General features: G+C 44.0%; 2 protein-coding genes and 1 pseudogene across 4 annotated transcripts in view; 1 reads left to right on the top strand and 2 right to left on the bottom strand.

The window, feature by feature from the left end:
- Positions 1 to 8967: 8967 nt before the first annotated feature.
- On the top strand, positions 8968 to 18135 carry MRPL33 (mitochondrial ribosomal protein L33). Its single transcript, XM_045073856.1, has 4 exons — positions 8968 to 9091; positions 9959 to 9977; positions 11717 to 11823; positions 17835 to 18135. The coding sequence occupies exons 1-4, from the start codon at positions 9070 to 9072 to the stop codon at positions 17882 to 17884; spliced, it is 198 nt and encodes a 65-aa protein (XP_044929791.1). The 5' UTR covers positions 8968 to 9069; the 3' UTR covers positions 17885 to 18135.
- On the bottom strand, positions 12873 to 14016 carry LOC101681340 (annotated as a pseudogene).
- RBKS (ribokinase) overlaps positions 17754 to 20749 on the bottom strand; it is an 85063-nt gene continuing 82067 nt past the window's right edge. For all 3 annotated transcript variants that reach the window (XM_004777492.3, XM_045073855.1, XM_004777490.3), the window contains one exon: positions 17754 to 19976. In XM_004777492.3, coding sequence (XP_004777549.1) covers positions 19803 to 19976 — 174 coding nt within the window. In that variant the 3' untranslated portion in view covers positions 17754 to 19802. The remainder of the gene's footprint in view (positions 19977 to 20749) is intronic.

Raw genomic sequence — 20749 nt, 5'->3', positions numbered from 1 at the left:
GGGTTCTTGCTCCTTAAATGCCAAACTGATGTTCTAATGCTGTTTAACATGTCTCTTGGGTGAATGACTCAGCCCTGGCCTCATGGACCCTCCACAGGCTCTCCCTCCCTCAGGGGTGCAGGTGTGTCCCCACCTCGGTAGGAGGCCAGGAAACTAACCACAATCTCTTGGCTATGAGACTCTAGTCTCCTGCCTTGGAGGCAAAACAGGGTAAAATACAGGCAGGCAGGATCCCAAACCACAGAAGCTCAAGTTAGGTCATCTTTGTGAACATGACAACTCGCTGTCTCTCTTAGTCAACAAAAAGAAACATAGACCCATTCAAAAATGTCTTGAAAAGATGGAATTTGCATGACTTTGGTGACTTGCCTTTGGGTGCTATTCCAAACCAAAGGGGAATTAATTAGTGAGTCCTTTTCACAAGCGAAGAAACGTGCAATGGTACACTCACACCAGTTTACTGCAGGACCATTGAGTACATGAGTTTAAATCGCTTGTCCGGTAGCCAGGGAGTACAATGTCTGATTAAGTCTCGTTCCTTCCTCACATGCACCTGGCAACTTGGGGGACTGTGTGCTGGGCAGGAACCATCTCCTTTTTCTTTTTTTAAAAAGATATTATTTATTTATTTGAGAGAGAGAGTGTGTGTGAGCATGAGTAGGGGGAGGGAGAGAGGGAAAGGGAGAAGCAGACTCCCCGCGGGATGCAGGGCTCCATCCCAGGACCCCAGAATCATGACCTGAGCCGAAGGCAGGTGCTTAACCAACTGAGCCACCAAGGCACCCAGGAACCATCTTTCAAAGCCCTTGGAGAAGTGGCAGACACACTGCCCCTCTGTGGAACCAGGCTCATTGGGGCAGTTAGAAATTAGGATAAGGATCAGGTTAGTGGGGAGGAAGCAGTGATGGAAAATTCTTCTGAAAACAGTTATTCATGGGAACTCCGCCATGACTGGTATGGCCATTAATACGGTCATTTCATTTTGCCTTAAATGTGGGATCCAGTCCAAGGCAGAGGGAGATGAACGCTTAGGAATGCACAGTGACTATTCACCCAGTTTACTGGTGGGAATCAAGCAAATGAAGCGGCCTGAGAAAAACAACACTGCTTTAAAAAGCATTCTTTTGTGTTCACAGCATATTTACAAGAATCGTTAGGGAAAAGGGACTGGTGGTTTGAGGAATCTATCAGAAATCTTCGGCCCAGTCTGTCGCTAGGGCAGAGAATGAATTTACCTTACGGAAATCCTAACTGCTACTGTCAGAGAGATCCAGGAAGTCCGGGTAATGCTACGCATGGAGCAACAAACAGAAACGTTTTCTTTTCTCGACTGGCACCCCGGAAGACTAGGAATAACAGTCACTTCAGATAGGAGTTATTGATCCATTCCTCCAAGGCTAGTTAATAACAAATACTGTTTGTTCTTTGTAGGACGTAACATTCGCCCAACCTACGTATATAGCACATGGAATTTGGCCTTAACCCACAGAGCCACACTGGTTGCCTTTGACCCCGGCGTGCATCTTAACATCTGTTTCGAGCAGAGGAAATAGGAGAGTAATAGAATTGATGCGGAGTGAACCAAATTCTACCCATGACAGACATGCTTCAGGCAGCTTCATGGAATTACTCCTGTAGCCCAGATGAGATATTTCTGGACCTGAGGCCTCTCTGGCCACCTGTCCCTGCCCCCACAGGTTGTTGATGTAGACCCCAATTCCTCTAGCAGACCTACTTAAGAAGGCCAGTGTATTTTTCTGGTTTCATTGTTCTGTTGCCTGTTCATCTCCACAGATGAGACAGTTTAACATACTCGTGTCTCTTGTGGCCAGAGATCTGGTCTGTGACAGCATCAGGATCAATCTTGTCTTGGGAGGAGGACTAGACAGAGCCTGGCCGTAGTAATTACCATCGGGTCATGGTGGTTCGTGGCTCCAGAAGCTGGACTCTTCCCTTGTCCATTCACTTTATAAATATTGATTGAGCACCTGCTCTGCGCCAGGCCCACAAGTATGGCAGTAACAAAACAGATGGAAATCCCTGCCCCTCTCTGACTTGTGTTTCATTTTAAGAATCTGAGTGTTGTCCTACCATTTTGTCCTGAATTTTAGTGACTTCCAGTCAGTAAGCCACTTCTAGAACAATAGCTCCCAAACTTTAATATGCATGCAAGTAACCTGAGGGACCTTGTTAAAATGCAAATTCTGATTCACTAGGTCTGGGTGAGACCTGAGACTGTGAACATTTAACAAGCTTCCAAATGGTGCTGCTCAGCTTACGCTTTGAGTGGCAAGGATATACAGCCAGTAGTATCGGCACCATCTACGAATCTTACAGAAATGCAGATCCTCAGGCCTTGCTTCAGACCTACTGGCTCAGAATCTGACCTTTAATAAGGGCCCCAGGAGCTAAGAAACAACAGTCTAGAGCAGTGATTCCCAAAGCACAGGCAACATCAGAAGCCACAAGTGACAGTTCCAGAATCCCTGTGGGTCTCCCCACAGGAGAAGTAGGGTAGGGTCTTCCCCTGCCCACTGTGGTGTATCACCTGGCAGTGAGCGCCCTGGGTGATTTTGATGGAGACCAGGTTTGAAAACCTCCAAAGCATTTTCGGAGGACAATGTCTGAGCTTCACGAGACTGGAAAAAGCCTTAGAGGTGACCCGATCGATGGTAATCATCTGAGATCATGTGCTCCTCTGAAGTTTCCCTCACACAAGCCCCAGATAAGAAACTGAGGCCAGGTTCTTGCCCAGGGTCTGTGGTTACAAATGGCAGAGTCTGGCCTCCAGCACATGCGCAGTTCTTCTGCTGCAACCCCGCACCAGGGAATGCCTCTCCTTGACGATGACCCAAATCTTCCCCTCTTTCAGGGGTGAGTTTCAGCCCATTACCTCTAAACCTCCACACCCTCCCCACCCACATTTCCCACCGACCAAACCACACATTTAATTGGTTGACTTCCCCAAAGACTGTTTCTGTCAGCCTTTTGATAATTTTGCGGCTCTTCTTGGGGGCAGGTGAAGTATGTGGGTGGCAAGGGTGTTGTCCCCTGGTTTTCCATCCATCTTTCAAGAAGGCAGTTGAACTTTCTACTCTTTGTCTTTCCTTTCAGCGTCTCTGATAAGTGTTCTGCAGCCTTCTGGAATGTAAGTGAGCACCTCCTCTCTTGGCTTACAGCTTCAGGACTTCCTCATTCTTCCAGATTGGCCACTTTCTCCTCTCCCCACCCTACTCAGGGAGGTGCTGCTCACCATGTGAAGTTGCGTGGACATGCTTGGAGCTCATGGTCTAAGATAAGGGTCTTAGCTCAGCATCCACATACCCTAGCCCAGTCCTTTTTGATCTTGAGTGTACATTAGAATCTCTTAAGGAGCTTAAAAAAACCCAATGTCTGCACTGCATGCAGGCCGATTAAATTAAAAATTCAGGGTGGGAGATAAGCATCAGTAATTTATGAAGCCCCCCCCCCCCCCCCCAGGTCATTCCCATGTGCAGCCACAGTTGGGGCTTCCCAACCTAGACTGAAAGTCCAGGGAAAATTGTTTCTGGGTAGGTATATTTCTTGGAAAAGCTAAGCGATAGCTTTTATCAGATGCTCAAAGGTGTCTATGGCACCTTTTGCCTCACCCCTCTCCCCCGAAAAAGCTCAGGGACTGGTCAAAGATAATATATAAACAGGAAGAGTTTACCAATTATTAAGGAAATACCAAATGCATGTGTTAACTAAATAAATAGGCATTAATATGCAGAGGAGAGAAAGTGCTGCTTTGCAAGTGAAGAGGATCTTGGGAGTGTTCTGGGTGGAGGGATGAGAGAGTCCCTACCTCTCCCAACTGCTGAGGAAAACCATGTGATTTCAGGTCCTGCCACTCTAGGGGTCTGATCACATCCCTTAACTCTCCACCGCCACACAGCAAAGTCCTGACTCCCAACCACAACATCCTGGTTCCTTCGTGACCTAGCTCCAGCATCCTTTCTGGCTCCTCTCCATCACTCATCATCATCACTCATCATCCACACACTCAAGCCCCAGGAGGATGCTTGCTGTCCAGTGTGTAGACACTGTGCCTTTGCTTCCATTCTTTCCCAAGTTCCTCCCACTCTGCCTGTCTCGGGATGGACCATGGAGGGAAGATTGAAGAAACAGAGAATGGCTGGAGGCATGTTCCCCGAGGGTGCTCAGGTCATATTTGGCAAAACGAGTAGGCAGCTACCTGAGGAGCTCCTTAGAGGGATGACATGTGGAGATTCAGAAGCTCTGGCCTTCAAGGGACTTACATGCCAGTGCGGGGAAGCAGACCAGTGAGGAGCACAGGGAAGCATGATAGGTGCTCTGAGAGGGATATGTGGAGGGACATGTGGGGTAGGAGAGGGAGTGGACTGCATCCCAGGGTCCTGGAACAAGGGACTGACCCTATAGATAAGAATAGTGACTGTATTTCCCAACCATAAGTCAGGTGGGACATAGGTATGATAGTGGTCTGGACAATGGGCAGTCAGAGACTTCTTGGAACAGTAGAGGAGGAGGGGGATCGCTCCTAGATCTTGGGTCTGAATCCTGATGCTAAGCACTGGGAATGCAAGATTAACCGATGTAACACAGACACTATGTCCAAAGCTCTGCAAGAATAAATAAATGTTCTCCTCCACCTGCTTTCCTGGGCTGAGAATCCAGGTGAAACAGCTGTATCCTTCCCCCACTCAGCACCTCCCCATAACAGAGATGCGCGCCCCTCCCCTAAGGCCTTCACCCCTTCCACCTGGGCTGCCGGGATTCTCTAATTATTCTACACTTTAATAAGGCACAGAGGGCTCATTATGTAAATTCAGGCAAAAAAAAAAAAAAACCCACCCCAAAACCCAAATCATGAATCGCATCTGTATTAATAAACATTGTAATTAACACTTACCAACTGCCAACAAAGTGTTAGATGTAAATAACAGGTGGATGCAGGTTGAAGTAATGAGACTAGAAAGCCACTACTTCCTTTCTACTCCGTCCAGGAATTTCGAGAAATAGTTCATATGCTATCTCTTTTTATTCATTTATTTATTTATTTTTGGTTTTTTAAGTAGGCTTCACTCTAGTGCAAAGCCCGGTGTGGGGCTCGAACTCAAGACAGTGAGATCAAGATCTGAGCAGAGATCGAGACCGATGCTCAACTATCTGAGCCACCCAGGCACCCTGATAGCTCATTTTAAAATATTTTATTTTAAAGATTTTATTTATTTATTTGATAGAGAGAGACACTAAGAGAGGGAACACAGGCAGGGGGAGTGGAGAAGCAGGCTTCCTGCTGAACAGGGAGCCCAATGTGGGACTCGATACCATGATCCTGGGATCATGACCCCAGCTGAAGGCAGATGCTTAACAACTAAGCCACCCAGGCGCCCCCAAATTTTTAACTTATTTACTTAATCTCTACACCTAGTGTGGGGCTTGAACTCATAACCCTAAGATCAAGAGTCACATGCTTTTCCAACTGAGCCAGCCAAGTGCCACCCTACTATCTCTTTTTAAAAACAAGCTTATAGGGGAGGTTGGGTGGCTTAGTTAAGTGTCCATCCCTTGATTTCAGCTCAGGTCGTGATCTCAGGGCCCTGATTTCAGGGTCGTGATATTGAGTCCTGCATCAGGCTTTGCGCTGGGCATGGAGCCGCTTAAGATTCTGTCACACCCTCTGACCCTCATTGCTCAGTGTACACACTCTCTCTGTCTCTCAAAAAAACCCACAAAAAACCCAAAGCCCCCCACAGTCTTATAAATTCTCCTGAACTCTGAAACCACTAGTACAATTTATCCACTGAAATGACTGGTACATTTATCAGCTTGCTATTTTAACATATTTAATAGTAATTTAACATTTGTGTGATGCCTCTTATCTCAGATTCATTTATGCATTCAGCAGCTAGTCAATATATGTGGTAAGCACTGTTCTAGGCACCAGGATACAGCAGTGAGGAAACAAGACAAAGTTCCTTATCTTAGGAAGTTTACATTGTGGTGGACAAAGACAGATAACAAGGAAATCAACAAATACACACACAAAATATTAAATGGTGAGAAGTGGTGTAGGAAAATGTAAAGTGAGGTAAGGAGAATAGGGAGTGTGTGTGTGTGTGTGTGTGTGTGTTCCTTTCCTTCTGTGGCCAGGCTTCACTGATTAGGTGACATTTGAATGACAGAATTTATTGATTGTTTACATATACGGCATGAGAGAAAGAGGTAACAATTTGGCTCCTGGGCTTTTTACTTGAGCAACTGAAAAAATGGAATTGCCACACACTGATATAGAGGAAGCCTTAGAGATACAGAGCAAGTTTGGGAATTGATTTTGGACATGTGATGTCAAGTAGGCAGTTAAATATGCCCATGTGGAATCCAGAGGAAAGGTCGAGACTGGAGATATAAATTTAGAAATCTTTAATCCCCCCCCCAAAAAAAGAAATCTTTAACCCCTAGGTTTTTCAAAACCCAAACTAGCTGTAACCACCGAAGGAATGAGTGTGGACAGAGAAGAGATCCAAGGACAGAGCATGGGCATGGGCAAGGGCATGCCTCCACCAAAAGGTGGATGAGGTGAAAACAGAGAAAGGATTGCTCATGAGGAAAGAGAAGAACTAGGAGAGTGGACACCTGCATACCAGGTGAAGAAAGTTTTTCAAGGAGTGAGACACTGTGTAAAATAATACTGACTGATGCTGAGTAACAGAAAGCTCGAGAACTGACCATGGGGCTTGGTACTGTAAAGATCATTAGGCCCTCACCAGAGTGGCTTCTATTGAGAGGAGGAAGGAGGGAGGCACAAGTTGGATGCCAGATCCTGAGTGAGAAAGAGAGAGAGAGAGATGTCTTTTTTTTTTTTTTAAAGATTTTATTTATTTATTTGACAGACAGAGAGAGAGATCACAAGTAGGCATAGAGGCAGGCAGAGAGAGAGAGAGGAGGAAGCAGGCTCCCTGCTGAGCAGACAGCCCTATGCGGACTCTGAGATCCCAGGACCCTGAGATCATGACCTGAGCCGAAAGCAGCGGCTTAACCCACTGAGCCACCCAGGTGCCCGAGAGAGATGTCTTAATCCATTGACTGGATACTGGTTTTGAAGAAACCAGCTATAAAAGATAATTTGAGTATGGACTAGATATTAAGAAACTATTGTTAATTTGGGGGAGTGAAAATACTATTATTGTAATAATCTTAGTCTTGACACATACCTACTTAAATGTGTAGGGGTGAAGGGTTGTGATATCTGCAATTTAATTTCACACAGCTTAGCAAAGAACCATATACATAAAATATATTTTTCAGACTACATAGCAGAATGTCAACGTTTGTTGAATTGGGCATATAGCGTGTTCATTGCACTGTCGGTTCAACTTTTTGATAAGTTTGAAATGCCTTTTTTACAGAAAACTTGGGGGAAAACTCAGACTCTGGGCCTCAGTGGTGGCAAATGTATTTTTTTAATAAGTTTTTTTTTTAAGACTTTATTTTTTTAATTGACAGACAGAGGACACATAGTAGGCAGAGAGGTAGGCAGAGAGAGGGGATAAGCAGGCTCCCTGCTGAGCAGAGATCCCGATGTGAGGCTCTATCCCAGGACCCTGGGATCATGACCCTAGCCGAAGGCAGCGACTTAACCCACTGGGCCACCCAGGTGCCCCGGCAAATGGATTTTTAAAAGACCACAGGTGACTCTGATATACCATCAGGGATGAGAACCACTGAATCAACGCCCCACTGAGCATGAAACTGAGGTGTGAATAGTTGAAAGACTTTCCAAAGGACAGAACAAAGGCTAAAATGCATGTTTCTTGACTTCCAGTTCTGTGTACTTTTCTTGTATATCCTCTAAAGGAATTTCCTAGATAAGAAACCTGGCCTTCTTGAACACCTAAAACTCTTTGTCAGCAGATGAATTGCACAATGCAAAGAAGGATTTGGGCACTTAGGGGTACTCACTTGTTAGAGTCAGGTTATCAGAGGACCAAAAATCATTAGAGGGTTAAAAAACTGTAAGGTACTAAGGACAAGTACAGTCCTAATTAAAAAAGAAGAAGAAGAAGGAGGAGGAGGAGGAGGAGGTGGAGGAGGAGGAGGAGGAGAATTGAATTATATTGTCCTGAAGAGCTAAATTTTCTTTTAAATAATTTTATTACTTTTTGTGATGATAATCCATGAAATTGAATTTTATTTCACACGGTTGTAAGATTTAATATCTAGACAAAACCAAAGATTAGGAAAAAATTCCAAAGTCCTGATTATTGGGAAATGAGGTTACAGATGAAGTTCTTGGTGTTGAAAGAGCCCGGGTTCCTTGCAGAGCAATATGAAGAACTGAAGATGCAGATTACTACTAGGTCCCAATGTCTGGTGGGAAAGATAAGAGTCTTGGCCATCAGACAAGACCTGAGTTGGAATTCTGACTCTGCCATTGACTGGTTCGGTGACATTAGGCAAGTTATGTGAGCGCCCGAAGTCTGTTATTCAGCCCCTTTTACAGGCAGGAGATGCTGGGATGCAGTTAACATAGATGCACAAGGTGGTGCCGTCTTAGAAATCCAAGAGGTAACAAAGGAATGGGGGATATTCAGGCGGGGGTTCTAACTCCAAAGGGACTGAGAGTAGCTCTTAACCAAGTTGGATGGCGAGAGGCAAAAGAAGGCAACATTTTAAGGAAATATGGGGGAGTCGTGGAGCCTGGAGCAGCTGAGAAACACAGTTTTTGCGGCTTTAATGCTGGTGATGGCGATTATTTAGTGAAACAAGTATGGAAAAGCCTAACTCTGACCCAGAAATAAGACGCAGGGCTTGGGGCGTGAACCTGAGCGGCTTTAAACTCTCCCTTTGCTTGGGAAGGGGACTCCAACATCCAACAACACAGAAAACGCCTGGCCTGGGACCAACACAACACACAGGTGGCGACAGGACTGGAGGCTTACGTTGGGGGGGCGTGGCTCCAGGCCGCTCCTCGACGTTCTCTTCCGGAACAGGCCTGTGCCCCGGAAGCAGTTGTTTGTTGAGCGACTCTGGGCCCGTTTAAGAGACTGCGGGCGTGTTGTCACCATGTTCCTGTCCGCGGTCACCTGTAAGTGGGGCTGGAGGCGTCGGCAGGGCCTGCGGCGAAGGCGGGAGGAAGGCGTCGGGACGGTGCGGGGCCGGGGGCGCGCGCCGGCCGGGAAGGCTGCCGCTACGACTCTCCAAGGCTTCAGGACTACAGCGTCCGGCATGCTCCGCGGCGCAGCGCCTTGCGGGGCGGGTTGCGTTTGGGGGTCTGCGGCATTAGTTCTTGGTCCGGTGGGTTCCGAGACAGTGGTGGTCGAGTGTGGTCAGCAGTAATGGGGCGCTTTCCCCGGCCTCCGTACGGATGTGGTAGCACAATTCCCGAACGTTCTAACTGGGGGGGGGGGGGACCTCGAATTTTTAGTTAACTCGTTTCAAACTCTTTAGATGAGGAAATGGCTTGAGAAGGGCAGTAACTTACCCTAAGTCGGTACAGCTGGGCTGGGAAAGAAGTGTCTGTCTTCCCAGGTCCTCTCTCTTCCCTGCACCATGCCAACCTCTAGGTTAGTTTCCCTCCTCCACCTGATGTGGTGGTTGCAGTTTGCATGGGTTAACTTGTCAAACCAGTGGCTTGTTCCAGGGCAAATATTTTGCACCTTAGAAGAGGAACATGTGGAACAGATCTTAGAGAGATTTGAAGAGTAACCGGTCCAACTGAAAAGAGATTGTGCAAAGCCTTGCATTCAGAATTGTGTTGGTCTTATTGGATCTTTGTCTTCTTTCTAGAATCCTAGCGGGATCACTGCAAGCTAGGGAGTAGTTACCTGAGTGACAACCCATTGCATACTTCATCACTTACCTGTTTATTACAGACATTAATATGAACTTTGCATAAGAAAGATAATAAGTTGCTATTTTCTTTTCTCTTTCAATCTTCCTCTCTGCGAGAAAGTTGCCAAGAGCAAGTCAAAGTAAGTAAGGTTTTCTTTTTTTAAACTTTATTTGTTTATGTTTGGTTTGTTTTTCCAGCCGTTGCCAGCACATCTTTATGTTAATCTAAGCATTTGGTCTCGATTTTCTGAAAGTTGGTTCGAGGCTTATTTGGTGAATTGTTTTGGTTCTGTAAATTCTTAGAAAAAATATTTCCCCTCCTGCCCAACTTTCCTACTTAAGTGAGTGTTCAGATAATCGAAGGAACTCTTGCTGTCTTGTTCCTAATCAAGCCATCAGGGTTCCCATGCTCTCTTTGGATTACCGCCGTATTTCTGCTTCTTCAGAGGAGGACTGGGAGCCATTTGTCTGAGGACAGGGATCTGGCTGAACAAGCTGTGATTTGATTGAACTACAGAGTCAGTTTTAATGAGTTTTGTAATCCTTTGCATTCATGAAATAAGCATTTCAAAAACAGCACAGATTAAAGATTCCATGCTATACCAGAGATACTATAAATACCAAACTGGCATCTCAGAATAAATTTTGTAGATAATAACTGAAGTAAGATTTTATGTGTTAAGAATAGGAAAATTCTTTTCCAGAAAAAAAAAAAAAAAGGAACATTCTAAAGCAGCCTTTGCTTACAACCCAAGACACATTACAGATCATAAAACTAGGTTTTTTGGATGAAAGTTAATGAAAAACATGTAAGTTAGTGTTTTCACCCATATAGGTTTTATTCATTTTGCTTTTCCCACAGTCCAGTTATTTATGTTAGAATTCCCCACCTCAGGGTTCTGTAGGAATCTCCCTTGCCTTTGGTTGCTTTAAGGGTACTTCCTGCCTTTCATGTTCTTTGTATCCTTGGAGCATCTATCAAATATGTCTTGCCTTATATACCTTGTATACACAACTCACCTCCATACTATTCTGTTGGTCCCTGGAGGGGGGAGGGGCAGCCTAACAGAGCTCCGCATTTTCCCTAGTGCGTTCCACAGAGTAAGCACTTAATAGGTATTTGTTAAATCTTTCTGAATGAATGACTGCTGTCTTTCTTAATTAACAAATATTGTGTGCCTCTTATGTATGAGGCACTGTGCTGGACATTGAAAGGCAGGCAAAGATGTGTATCAGAAGATGCTACAAACTCTTTTTGGAACTAGATGAGAAATAAAATAGCCTGGTCTGCATAGGGAAGCCAGACACATGAAAAAGTAACAGTACAAGGTATTAAAGGCAATGATGACCTAGTGAGGCAAAACATGAACTTATGTTTTGGATGACTATAAGTTCAACGAAATACGAAGGAGAGCAAGGTTTTACATGTTAGCAATGTAAAAGTTCCAGTCTTTTTGTTTTGTCTCTTGTGATTGTACTCCTGTTGCACATCCTGGAAGATAGGGCTCTGTCGAGATAGCCGTCTTTACGACTTCCTGACTGGCCAGCTAGGGTCACCAGGACTTTTGTATTTTCCCCCTTCCTGACTTCCGGTGCTTCTCCGTGGTGGGTGTCTGAGTCTTTTCCCACAATGTGGTTTCATCTTGTTGATTGGTTAGTTGATTACCAAGGCACTCCATAATGAAACAAACCTTGGGTATCAGGGCCGTTGAAATTGTGGTTTATGGAAAATGTAGGCTGTCTTTGAACTGAACCTTCTTAGGGCTAAATGATATCCCACAGCTGATACTACTATACAGAGTTCTCAGAATGTGCCATCCTCCCATGACTGATTTTAGTCTATTTCCTCAGCTCGTAATAGCTTATTTTTAAATCTTAGAACCATTCTGGTGAAAATGCTGAGCCAAGCTGGGACAGGTTACTCCTTCAACACTAAGAGAAGCCGACTACGGGAGAAACTGACTCTCTTGCATTATGATCCAATTGGTAAGATTCAGAGAAATTGCTCCACAATAAATTCAGATGCTTTCAAGGCCTGCTGCCCTTTCCAGACTGACGTTCAACATGTCTTGGCAGTTTTGTAGGCCCTTTGACTCTCTAGCGTTCAGTCAGCGAGTGAGTATTGAACATTTACTGTAGTGCCAGTGGCTGTCCCAGGTGCTGGGAGACACCAGGACACATTCAGGCTAAGTGTCTATGCTCTTGGTACTTGCAGTCTGGTGTGGAAGGGAGAAGAAGAAAGAAAAAATGATGTTCTTCCCAGTACTTTGAGGGACACAAGCAGGATGCTGAGATACAGTATGAAAGTGGGGAGAAGCAGATTCCACCTTTAGCCTAGCCTTTAGATAGAGTAGATATGGGATAGAAACCAGCCAGATAACGAGAATAGGTGAGACTGTTCTGGAAACAGAAAAGAGTGTCTTCAGATGGGGAGGGGATATTCTCCTGGATTCGTTGAACAGTGGCAAGCAGTTAGGTCCAGATTTGAATTAAAGGAGTGTGGCATCTATATATTAGTGCAGGAAGGCAAGAAGTGTCATTTTCCATTTTGTACCGTCTGCTAAAATGGTATAATAAACAGTAACTTTAAATGGTCTCAGTAGAGAGGCGCCTGGGTGGCTCAGTCGTTCATCGTCTGCCTTCAGCTCAGGTCATGATCCCAGGGTCCTGGGGTTCAGGGCTGTGTTGGGCTCCCTGCTCAGTGGGGATCCTGCTTCTGCCTCTGTCTGCTGCTCCTCCTGCTTGTGCGCGCACTCTCCCTCTCTCTCTCTGTCTTCCTAGCTCTTTCTCTCTGTCAGATAAATAAATAAATAAATAAAAATCATAAAAAAATATATAAATGGTTTCAGTTGATAGAAGTGTTTGTCTAAAAGACACAAGTGTTCCCAAGGCCAGATTGCCTGCTTACATACAAAAGACATCAGCTGATTGCTTGGTAGAAGCCCAATTTTGTTTTTGGATTTCATGAGCAGATTTATATCAAGTAAACTAGCAAACAAATGATTTGTTTTAAAACTTCAGGCCATTGGTTTCATTTTTGTGCCCTTGATTCTGAACAGCCTCTTGACATTTGCTTCTGAATAAGAACTGTACTGGAGCTTCTGGGTTGGTGACTGTGCAGTGACTGGGAGAGGGACCTGCTGGGAGAGGGCGTAGAGGCTGTGAGCCCCTTCACCTTACCTGTCCTATGTGTCACTTCATCTGCCTGCTCCTGAGTTACTAATCACTGGTAGCTGGTATCAGAATTTTTCTTCTTTTTTTAATCATGCTGTGTTATCTTGAAGTACAAAGATTCCAGTCATATCTCCTGTAGACCATGTTACCCACTGCTCTGGCTGCCAGTCTCTTGTCTCTCTCCTAAGCAGTGGTGAGGCAGATACCCTTTCCACGGGGAAGAGAAATGATGGTTTGTTGCCTTTGCCAATAACAAAAATGTTGGAGGGCTGGTGGCAAAGCTCTTCTATTGGCAGCTTTCATGTGAACTATATAAAAAGAGCCAGAGTGTCTGTCTCTGTTGGTGGTCAGACCGGTTCTTCCCAGTTAGCACTTCTGGTCACCATACACAGATGACCAGTGTCAAACTTGATGGCCTCAATCATCTTTGCAGTGTCTAGATCTGTCTGAATGGTGTCCTTCACCTTGATGAGGGGATCAGGATAGCAGATGGTACAAGCATCATGGGTCGCCAGGTGAGGGATTCCTTTTGTCCCACAGAGATCTTCCTCACTTTGCACAACTGCTGCTTGACCTCAGGTATAACATGATGAACAGCAAAGTGACCCTTGGTATCCTACATCAGCCGGAAATTCTCCCCAGGCTTGTCAGTGCTGAGGATATCCATAAAACCCGCAGCGTAGGTTTCATCAGTTCGGACCTTGCCATCAGCCTTAATAAAACCCTGCATACAGATCTTCTTTACTTCATCTCCTGTTAGGGTGTACTTAAGTCTGTTCCTTAGGAAAATGATGAGAGGGAGACATTTTTTTCAGTTTATGGGGACCAGCAGATGGACGAGGAGCAAACACAGCAGTCAGCTCATCCAGCATCCAGTGCTGTGGACCACCGCACGCTTCGAATAATTCTTGGGACCATAAGTCATGGCTGTGCTAGGCATGAAAAGAGAACAGAATTGAGTTGAATTGTAAGATACCCAGTTGGTGATCAGAATCGAATTGGTACTGCAATCTTATTACCCCAAATTAATCCATTATATAACAAAAGATGGATACTTAACCTCATAATCACATTTTTTATTGACTAAGAATGAGCACTCATAGACTCTCACTTCTGGCCAAGATGGAATAATAGGAACCGAATGTCCTTTCTCCCTGGAAACAACAACAAAAGGACAGTGTAAGCAATAAAAGACAGCAATCCCTGAAAGAAAGGAGACAAACTAGTGTTTGTGAATGGTCAGACAAAATGGAAATTCTATCTTGTTTGCTTACCTGTACAAACTTCTTATCTTCAGATGTCATGAACACAAGCATCTGTACTCTCCAGGCAGTCTCTGTTTTACAGATGATGAATCTGATGCCAAGGATCTTAATCAAGGAGACACAGCTAAAATATGTTACAGAGATTTGAACTCAAGACAGTCGCACTCCAGAGCCCGGGCCCTAAACCAGTCTGTATAGGGACCTATTAATGAGAGGTTTCACAGGACAGTAAAACCTACATACCAGTGCATGACTTCTGGGCAGGATATTAGCGCAAATCCTGGCTAACAGCTACCTTCATAGCTGCCTTCAGAGTTGGCACAGAAGGTCTCATAACCACCATTGAACCATTCATTATGCTGCGTTCATCACTAAGAGAAATAAAAATATCACCTTCAAAAAAACGGTCTGCACCAGTGGGAAGAGGCATATAAAAAAGGCTCTGAGACGCCCCGTTGTAAAATTGGATGATTTCCGTTCTTTAATGGGGATAAAATTCCCTGCTGTTTTTATGGTGTTACAGTTTTGGTCATTCTTTACCATAATAAAAAAGGAATTCCCGGTTTGTACCTAATGACTGGGAGTCTGGATTTCAGGATGGTACTTCATATGGTAGAAAAATTAGAATGACAGGTATGTGTCTTAGTCCTTTTGGGTTGCTATAACAAAATACCACATACTATTAGCTTACAAACAACAGAAATTTATTTCTCAGAGTTCTGGGACCTCGGAGGTCCCAAGGGCAAGGTGCCAGCACGGTTGCTTTCTGGGGGAAGGCCTTCTTCCTGGTTCATAGTCTGTGCCTTCTTGTGTCCTCACATAGTGGAAGGGCAGGCAAGCATTGTGGGGTCTTTATAGTGCATTAATCCCGCTCAGGAACACACTCTTGTGACCAAAACACCTCTCAGAGGCCCCACGTCCCAATACCATTGTGTTTGGGGGTTAGGATTTCACCGTATGAATTTGGGGCAGGGGGCACACATTTTTTCAGACCACAACAATATGATACTGTGAAACTCTTTTGCCTCTGATTTCTTTGTATCAGCTGGTAAAAACACAAAGTGATGAACTTTACAGTAAAGTAATTGTTTTTTTAGAGTTTAGCTCCTTTAGGGTTTATTTTTAGGAACTTGTGCAACATTTGTTACTTGAATAACCTTTTATATTTCCAGTATGAGAATGTATGAGGATTTTCATCCTTAGTATAGAGGTGTTAGGAACTAATTATTTGTCAGATTGATTTTGAGTTTTGAGATTGGGAAAGGACACAGCCATGAACAGTTTGGTTCCTAAGTTGAAAGTGGGAGAGAATATTCATATATAAATTTGAAACAGAACGTTAGAACTTTTCTGATCAGGAATGGTCTAAACCTGGACAGCATGACTTTGTCTTTTCAGAAGAAGAGAAAGTTCCGGGATAGTGGACTGCCTGGCTTTCTGCCCACCTCCTGAATGTCCCACAGGCTAGCGTGCTGATGTTTGCCCAGGGGCCTGCCCTATTGCCCAAGGTACCAAATAGCTTGGCAGTTCTCCCAGCAGATGTTACTGCAGTGAGTAGTTAGTTTAAGGGTAATGTTTTGCTAGTCTGCTTTATAAAGGAAATCAGGTAAGGACACAGAGAAGTTCCCAATTATTTGAGCATTTCATAATATAATCTGACTAGAACCAGCCTCTGTCTTCTCAAACTCCTTTTCCTCATATAAAACAAGATGCTGATTTCCAAGGAGGATTAAAGGCTGAGGCGTAAACTTACTAAACTTTGCTAAATATGTGAAGGCTTACCATAAAGAGAATGAAAACTTGTCAGTTTTGATTCCTTGGATGACTAAACAAGACAATATAGACTTTAATTGAAGCAGAATAGATTTAGGTTAGATATAAGGAAAGAACTTGACAGATTCATTCTTCTATGAATTAGGCAGCAAATATTTTGACAGAAAATTAGTTTCTGTTTATGATTATGGATAGCAGTGTGTCATTTCAACCCAACTGTATATCTGGCAACAGCCCTGTGAGGGAGTTGGAGTTATCCCCTCTTAGGGAAGCAAACTGAAGGCAGAACATTGTGAGAAATTTTCCCAAGGACTCACAGCAGATATAAATGGTAGAGCCAGGGTTTAATAAGCGCAATCTTTTCAAGTCCAGGCTCCCTATTTTCAAAAAAATATTTTTATTTATTTATTGACAGACAGAGACCACAAGTAGGCAGAGAGGCAGGCAGAGAGAGAGAGGAGGAAGCAGGCTCCCTGCGGAGCAGAGAGCCTGATGTGGGGCTCGATCCCATGACACTGGGATCATGACCTGAGCCGAAGGCAGAGGCTTTAGCCCACTGAGCCACCCAGGCGCCCCTCCCTATTTTTTCTAAGACATGAAGCCAAATTACTATTCTTTTAATTGGGGAGTGCTATAAGGCATCAGAGGAACAGTGAAAACCTTACTACTCAGCATCCAGTCTCTGATCTTTTCTTTCTTTCTTCCTTTTTTTTAAATTTAAGATTTTACTTATTTATTTGACAGAGAAAGAGAGATCACAGGTAGGCAGAGAGGCAGGTAGAGAGAGGGGGAAACAGGCTTCTCGCCGAACAGAGAGCCCAATGCCACAGATCCCAGGACCCTGAGATCACGACCCAAGCTGAAGGCAGAGGCTTAACCTGCTGAGCCACCTGGGCGCCCCTGGTCTCTGATCCTTCATCCAGGCAATTAGTACCTTTTAAAATATTTTATTTTTATTTATTTATTTTAGAGAGAGAGAGAGAGAGCATGTGTGTCCACGCGTGTGCATGCCCACACACATTAGCGGGGGAGGGTAAGAGGGGAAGGGAGAGGAAAAGAGAATCTTGAACAGACTTAGGACTGAGCACGGAGCCCGAAGTGGGGTTTGATCTCTGACCCTGAGATCACGGGTGAGCTGAAACCAAGAGTTGAATGCTCAACTGACTGAGCCATCTAGGCGCCCCAGGCAAATCAGTACTTTTGGTTTTGTTTCAGAGAGTGTACTCTGCTACGGTATTTTCAATAATATTTTGGTTTTAACTTTCATTCTATACCGTACTAGAAAAATCTGTATTTGGATATTAAGCCATTTCTGGAAGTATATGATTTGATGTGTATTTATTTACTCCTCTAGCCAGACTGCCTTTTCTTCTTGGGCTGCTCAGTTCTTGTTGCTTTTTTCTCTGGAGTCCAGCTCTCAGTCTGGTCTTGCTCATTGCCTGCAAGTGTGTTCCTTAACTGGGTGCAGACATGGAGGGTTTGCCATGTTTTGTTCCTAGTTTTGTTTTCTGATTTGGATATTTCACATTGGGTGGGAAATAACCTTGTGGGTACCAAAGACACCACCGATGGGCTGGGGATCCTTCCCTTGATTTCCTTCCCATTTTCTCTAGTTTTCTCTGGCCTCTGGGATCGAGGAACTCAGTTTGTAAATCTCTTCCATCCCCATGTCAGAGGAATAGTAAAATCAGAGAGAGGAGAGTGTTTGTGGTATGATACGTATATTTATTTAAAAATGGTGATGAAACCTTCAGTGTTCTGCTACAACCCATTTTTCTCTTTCAGTGAAAACAAAAGTTCTCTTTGTGGAACAGAAGAAAATACGTTCCCTATAAACAATGGATTGAAAATGAATTTGATTTATAAATGTGAAGACTGAGGGCGGGGTACTGATTCAGAAATTCTGCAGCGTGTTATAAAAGAAGAGGAAATGGCACGGAATCACTGCCTCCTGTGATTTGAAGGCCATTGTGAAGAAAAACAATGTACCGAAAGAAAGTTCTTCATATTAGGACATATATCATTGCATCACATTTATTTATCTTTCTGGATATTTTTATAGCCCTTAATAAAAAATATTAAAATAGCCTGTGCTATTGTCTCTTGGTGATGTTTTCCCCCACTCTTTGAAATAAAAAACAACTACATCACTAAAGAATAACCATTGTTTGTATAAAAGAAAGTTTCCACAGTGAAACTTGTGCAAGACTTTCCAGTCTGCTCCTCTTTGTACCTCATAGGAAACGCAGAGTCAGTCTCCAGAGTGATTTCGAACAAACTCCCGTGTAATAACAGCGACGGTAACGATGAACAGGAATAAGAAGGGGGCCAGCCTTCGAACACAAAAGAAGCCATCAGGACTTTTGTTTTGTGCTTATTTAATTAGGAAAAATGACATTGGTCCGTATTTTGAAACTCTAGTCACTGAAGCAGTAGCTGGGAGTTTCTAGGAATGCTTTGGACCCCCTTTATCTTCTAGATTTCTTTCTTTCTTTCTTTTTCTTTAAAGAAGAGCTATAGTGTATTTCCACAGAGCTGTGGTAGGCTTCTGGGGCATGGCAGCACACAGTCAACCAATTTGGAAATCCCACCCATAATCCCTAATGTTCAGGTAAGACTGCGCTACCCATATTGACATACTTTCTCATTTAAGCTGTTGTTTCCTACAGATTTTCAGAAATACTCAGTTTTCTCCTCACATTTCTGACTGAATGTAAGAAGGTCAGCTTTTATTTTGAGTTTTGCTGGTTTGTATTCTAGACCATTTAAAGCATTTATGTAGAAGCATGATGGCTTGCCTTCCAGAGCCTCAAGCAGGATGAAACCAATGTTCCAAAGTAACACGTGTTCCCTCTCCGTGGCCTAGTCGGTCTGTGGAGGCCATGCGAGAGTAGCTTTTCTGAAGTTGGGATTAGAAGTAGACAGTTGTTGAGTCCCCGGGGCTTGTGGCATTAGAGTCAATCAGCTGTTTTCTGGCATCTTTTGTTTAATCTCTGGTTCACAGCTATAATAGGGGAGATCTTGGCTCTTTTTCGGTTGAAACTACACAGAGTCATTTTGGATTACAAGAAAAATCCTTCACCTGGTCCTACCTAAGCCTGCTATAAAGGGCCTGTGACACACATGAATCGACATTAAAAAAAAAGCAAACCAACAGCTTAAAATCTGGCTTAAATGACTTGTCTCTTCAGCACAAGCGCTGCATGTGGCCCACAGGTGGTGTTTACATTTTAAAAAAATCAATTGCTGATACTTAAGCATTGAAGAAATTTCAATAAACATCCAAACTTCTGGCTTCTCTCACAAAACAGAAGCTTCTACAGTGCTAACCCTGATTATCAACCGTCTCTTAGGAACTGCCTGAACAGCCCAATTCACGTGCCCCCTTCCCTTGCTTAACATTCTCTGCTCAGACTCTAGACACTGTCGTCCACAAGCCCTGCTCTGTGGCAGACATACAGCATTCATGATCTGTTGGCAAGTGAGTTTGCTAATTCCTGGTCCTCGTAATGTTTGTACAGGTCCCAGTCGTGGACTCCTTAATTTTTGGTTGGCTCTTGCAAATACATGAAAAGTGAAGAAATCATCATTATAAAAAAGTAAATGAAAGGCTGAGAATGACTTCAGAAATGAACATATTTGCAAAGAAAAGAGAAGAGGATATTTTATAGTAAGCTGCTGGCTCAGAGAGGCCACCTCCCTCTCCCCAGTCCATTTTATTTCCAGGTACATTTATTTTAGGGTTAGTAGCAATCAAAACAGATGGAGTGGCAGGTCTTTTTTGTATGGATAAGATGACTGTGTTCCTGCAGACTGGACACTGACCGCTGCGATGGAATTGGATCTCTTGAGCATTTCTTCCAAGGGCAGATTTGGGTAGTAAGCCAGGTAGAAGGCCAAAGCCCCCACGAAACTGTCACCAGCACCCTGTAATTAAAAGCACAGTTGTGGACATAAGCATGTAGTCACCTGGTGCCAGACTGTATTTGAGAAATATTTAAGTATACCTTTTATTGTAGAAGAGTTTTAGATTTACATAAAAAGTAAAAGGATAGTACACAGGTTTCCATATACCCCACATCCAGTTCTGGTAACATCTGGTAACCTCTGGTAATGTGCATTTGTAATAATGAATTAAATGTTATTGATACTAGCTGACCTCTGCTTTATTTGGATTTCACTAGTTTGCTTAATGTCCTTTTTCTGTCCCAGGATCTCCTCCAGGATACCTGTTACCTTTAGTTGTCATGTCTCCTTAGACTCCTATGGGCTGTGACAATTTCTTGGACATCCTTTGTTTTTGATGACCTTGATAGTTTTTTTTTTTTTTTAGATTTTATTTATTTGACAGAGAGAGACACAGTGAGAGAGGGAACACAAGCAGGGGGAGTGGGAAAGGGAGAAGCGGGCTTCCCGCTGAGCAAGGAGCCGGATGGGGAGCTCGATCCCATGACCCCAGAACCATGACTGAGCCGAAGGTAGACGCTTAACGACTGAACCACTCAGGTGCCCTGGCCTTGATTGTTTTGAGGATTGGTCAGATATTCTGCAGAATGTGCCTCAGTTGGAATCTGTTTTCCTCATAGTTAGGCTGTGGTTATGGTTTTTTGGGAGGAAGACCACAGAGGTGATGTGTCATTCTCTCATCCCATTTATCAAGGGCACATACTGTCAAGAAGACTCGAGAATGTTCATCTCGA

Source organism: Mustela putorius, unplaced genomic scaffold (assembly GCF_011764305.1).
Source record: "Mustela putorius furo isolate JIRA1106 unplaced genomic scaffold, ASM1176430v1.1 tig00537293_pilon_pilon_pilon, whole genome shotgun sequence".
NCBI classification, from domain to species: Eukaryota; Metazoa; Chordata; class Mammalia; order Carnivora; family Mustelidae; genus Mustela; species Mustela putorius.
Note: the sequence above shows the minus strand (reverse complement) of the source record. Positions and strands in the feature narration are given on the sequence as shown.

Bases quoted from the DNA above. Each gene is read 5' to 3' on its own strand.
- MRPL33 (XM_045073856.1), top strand. From the start codon at position 9,070: ATGTTCCTGTCCGCGGTCACCT. The intron at 11,824-17,834 runs GTAAGATTCAGA...TTTCTCTTTCAG, and splicing joins CTTGCATTATGATCCAATTG to TGAAAACAAAAGTTCTCTTT.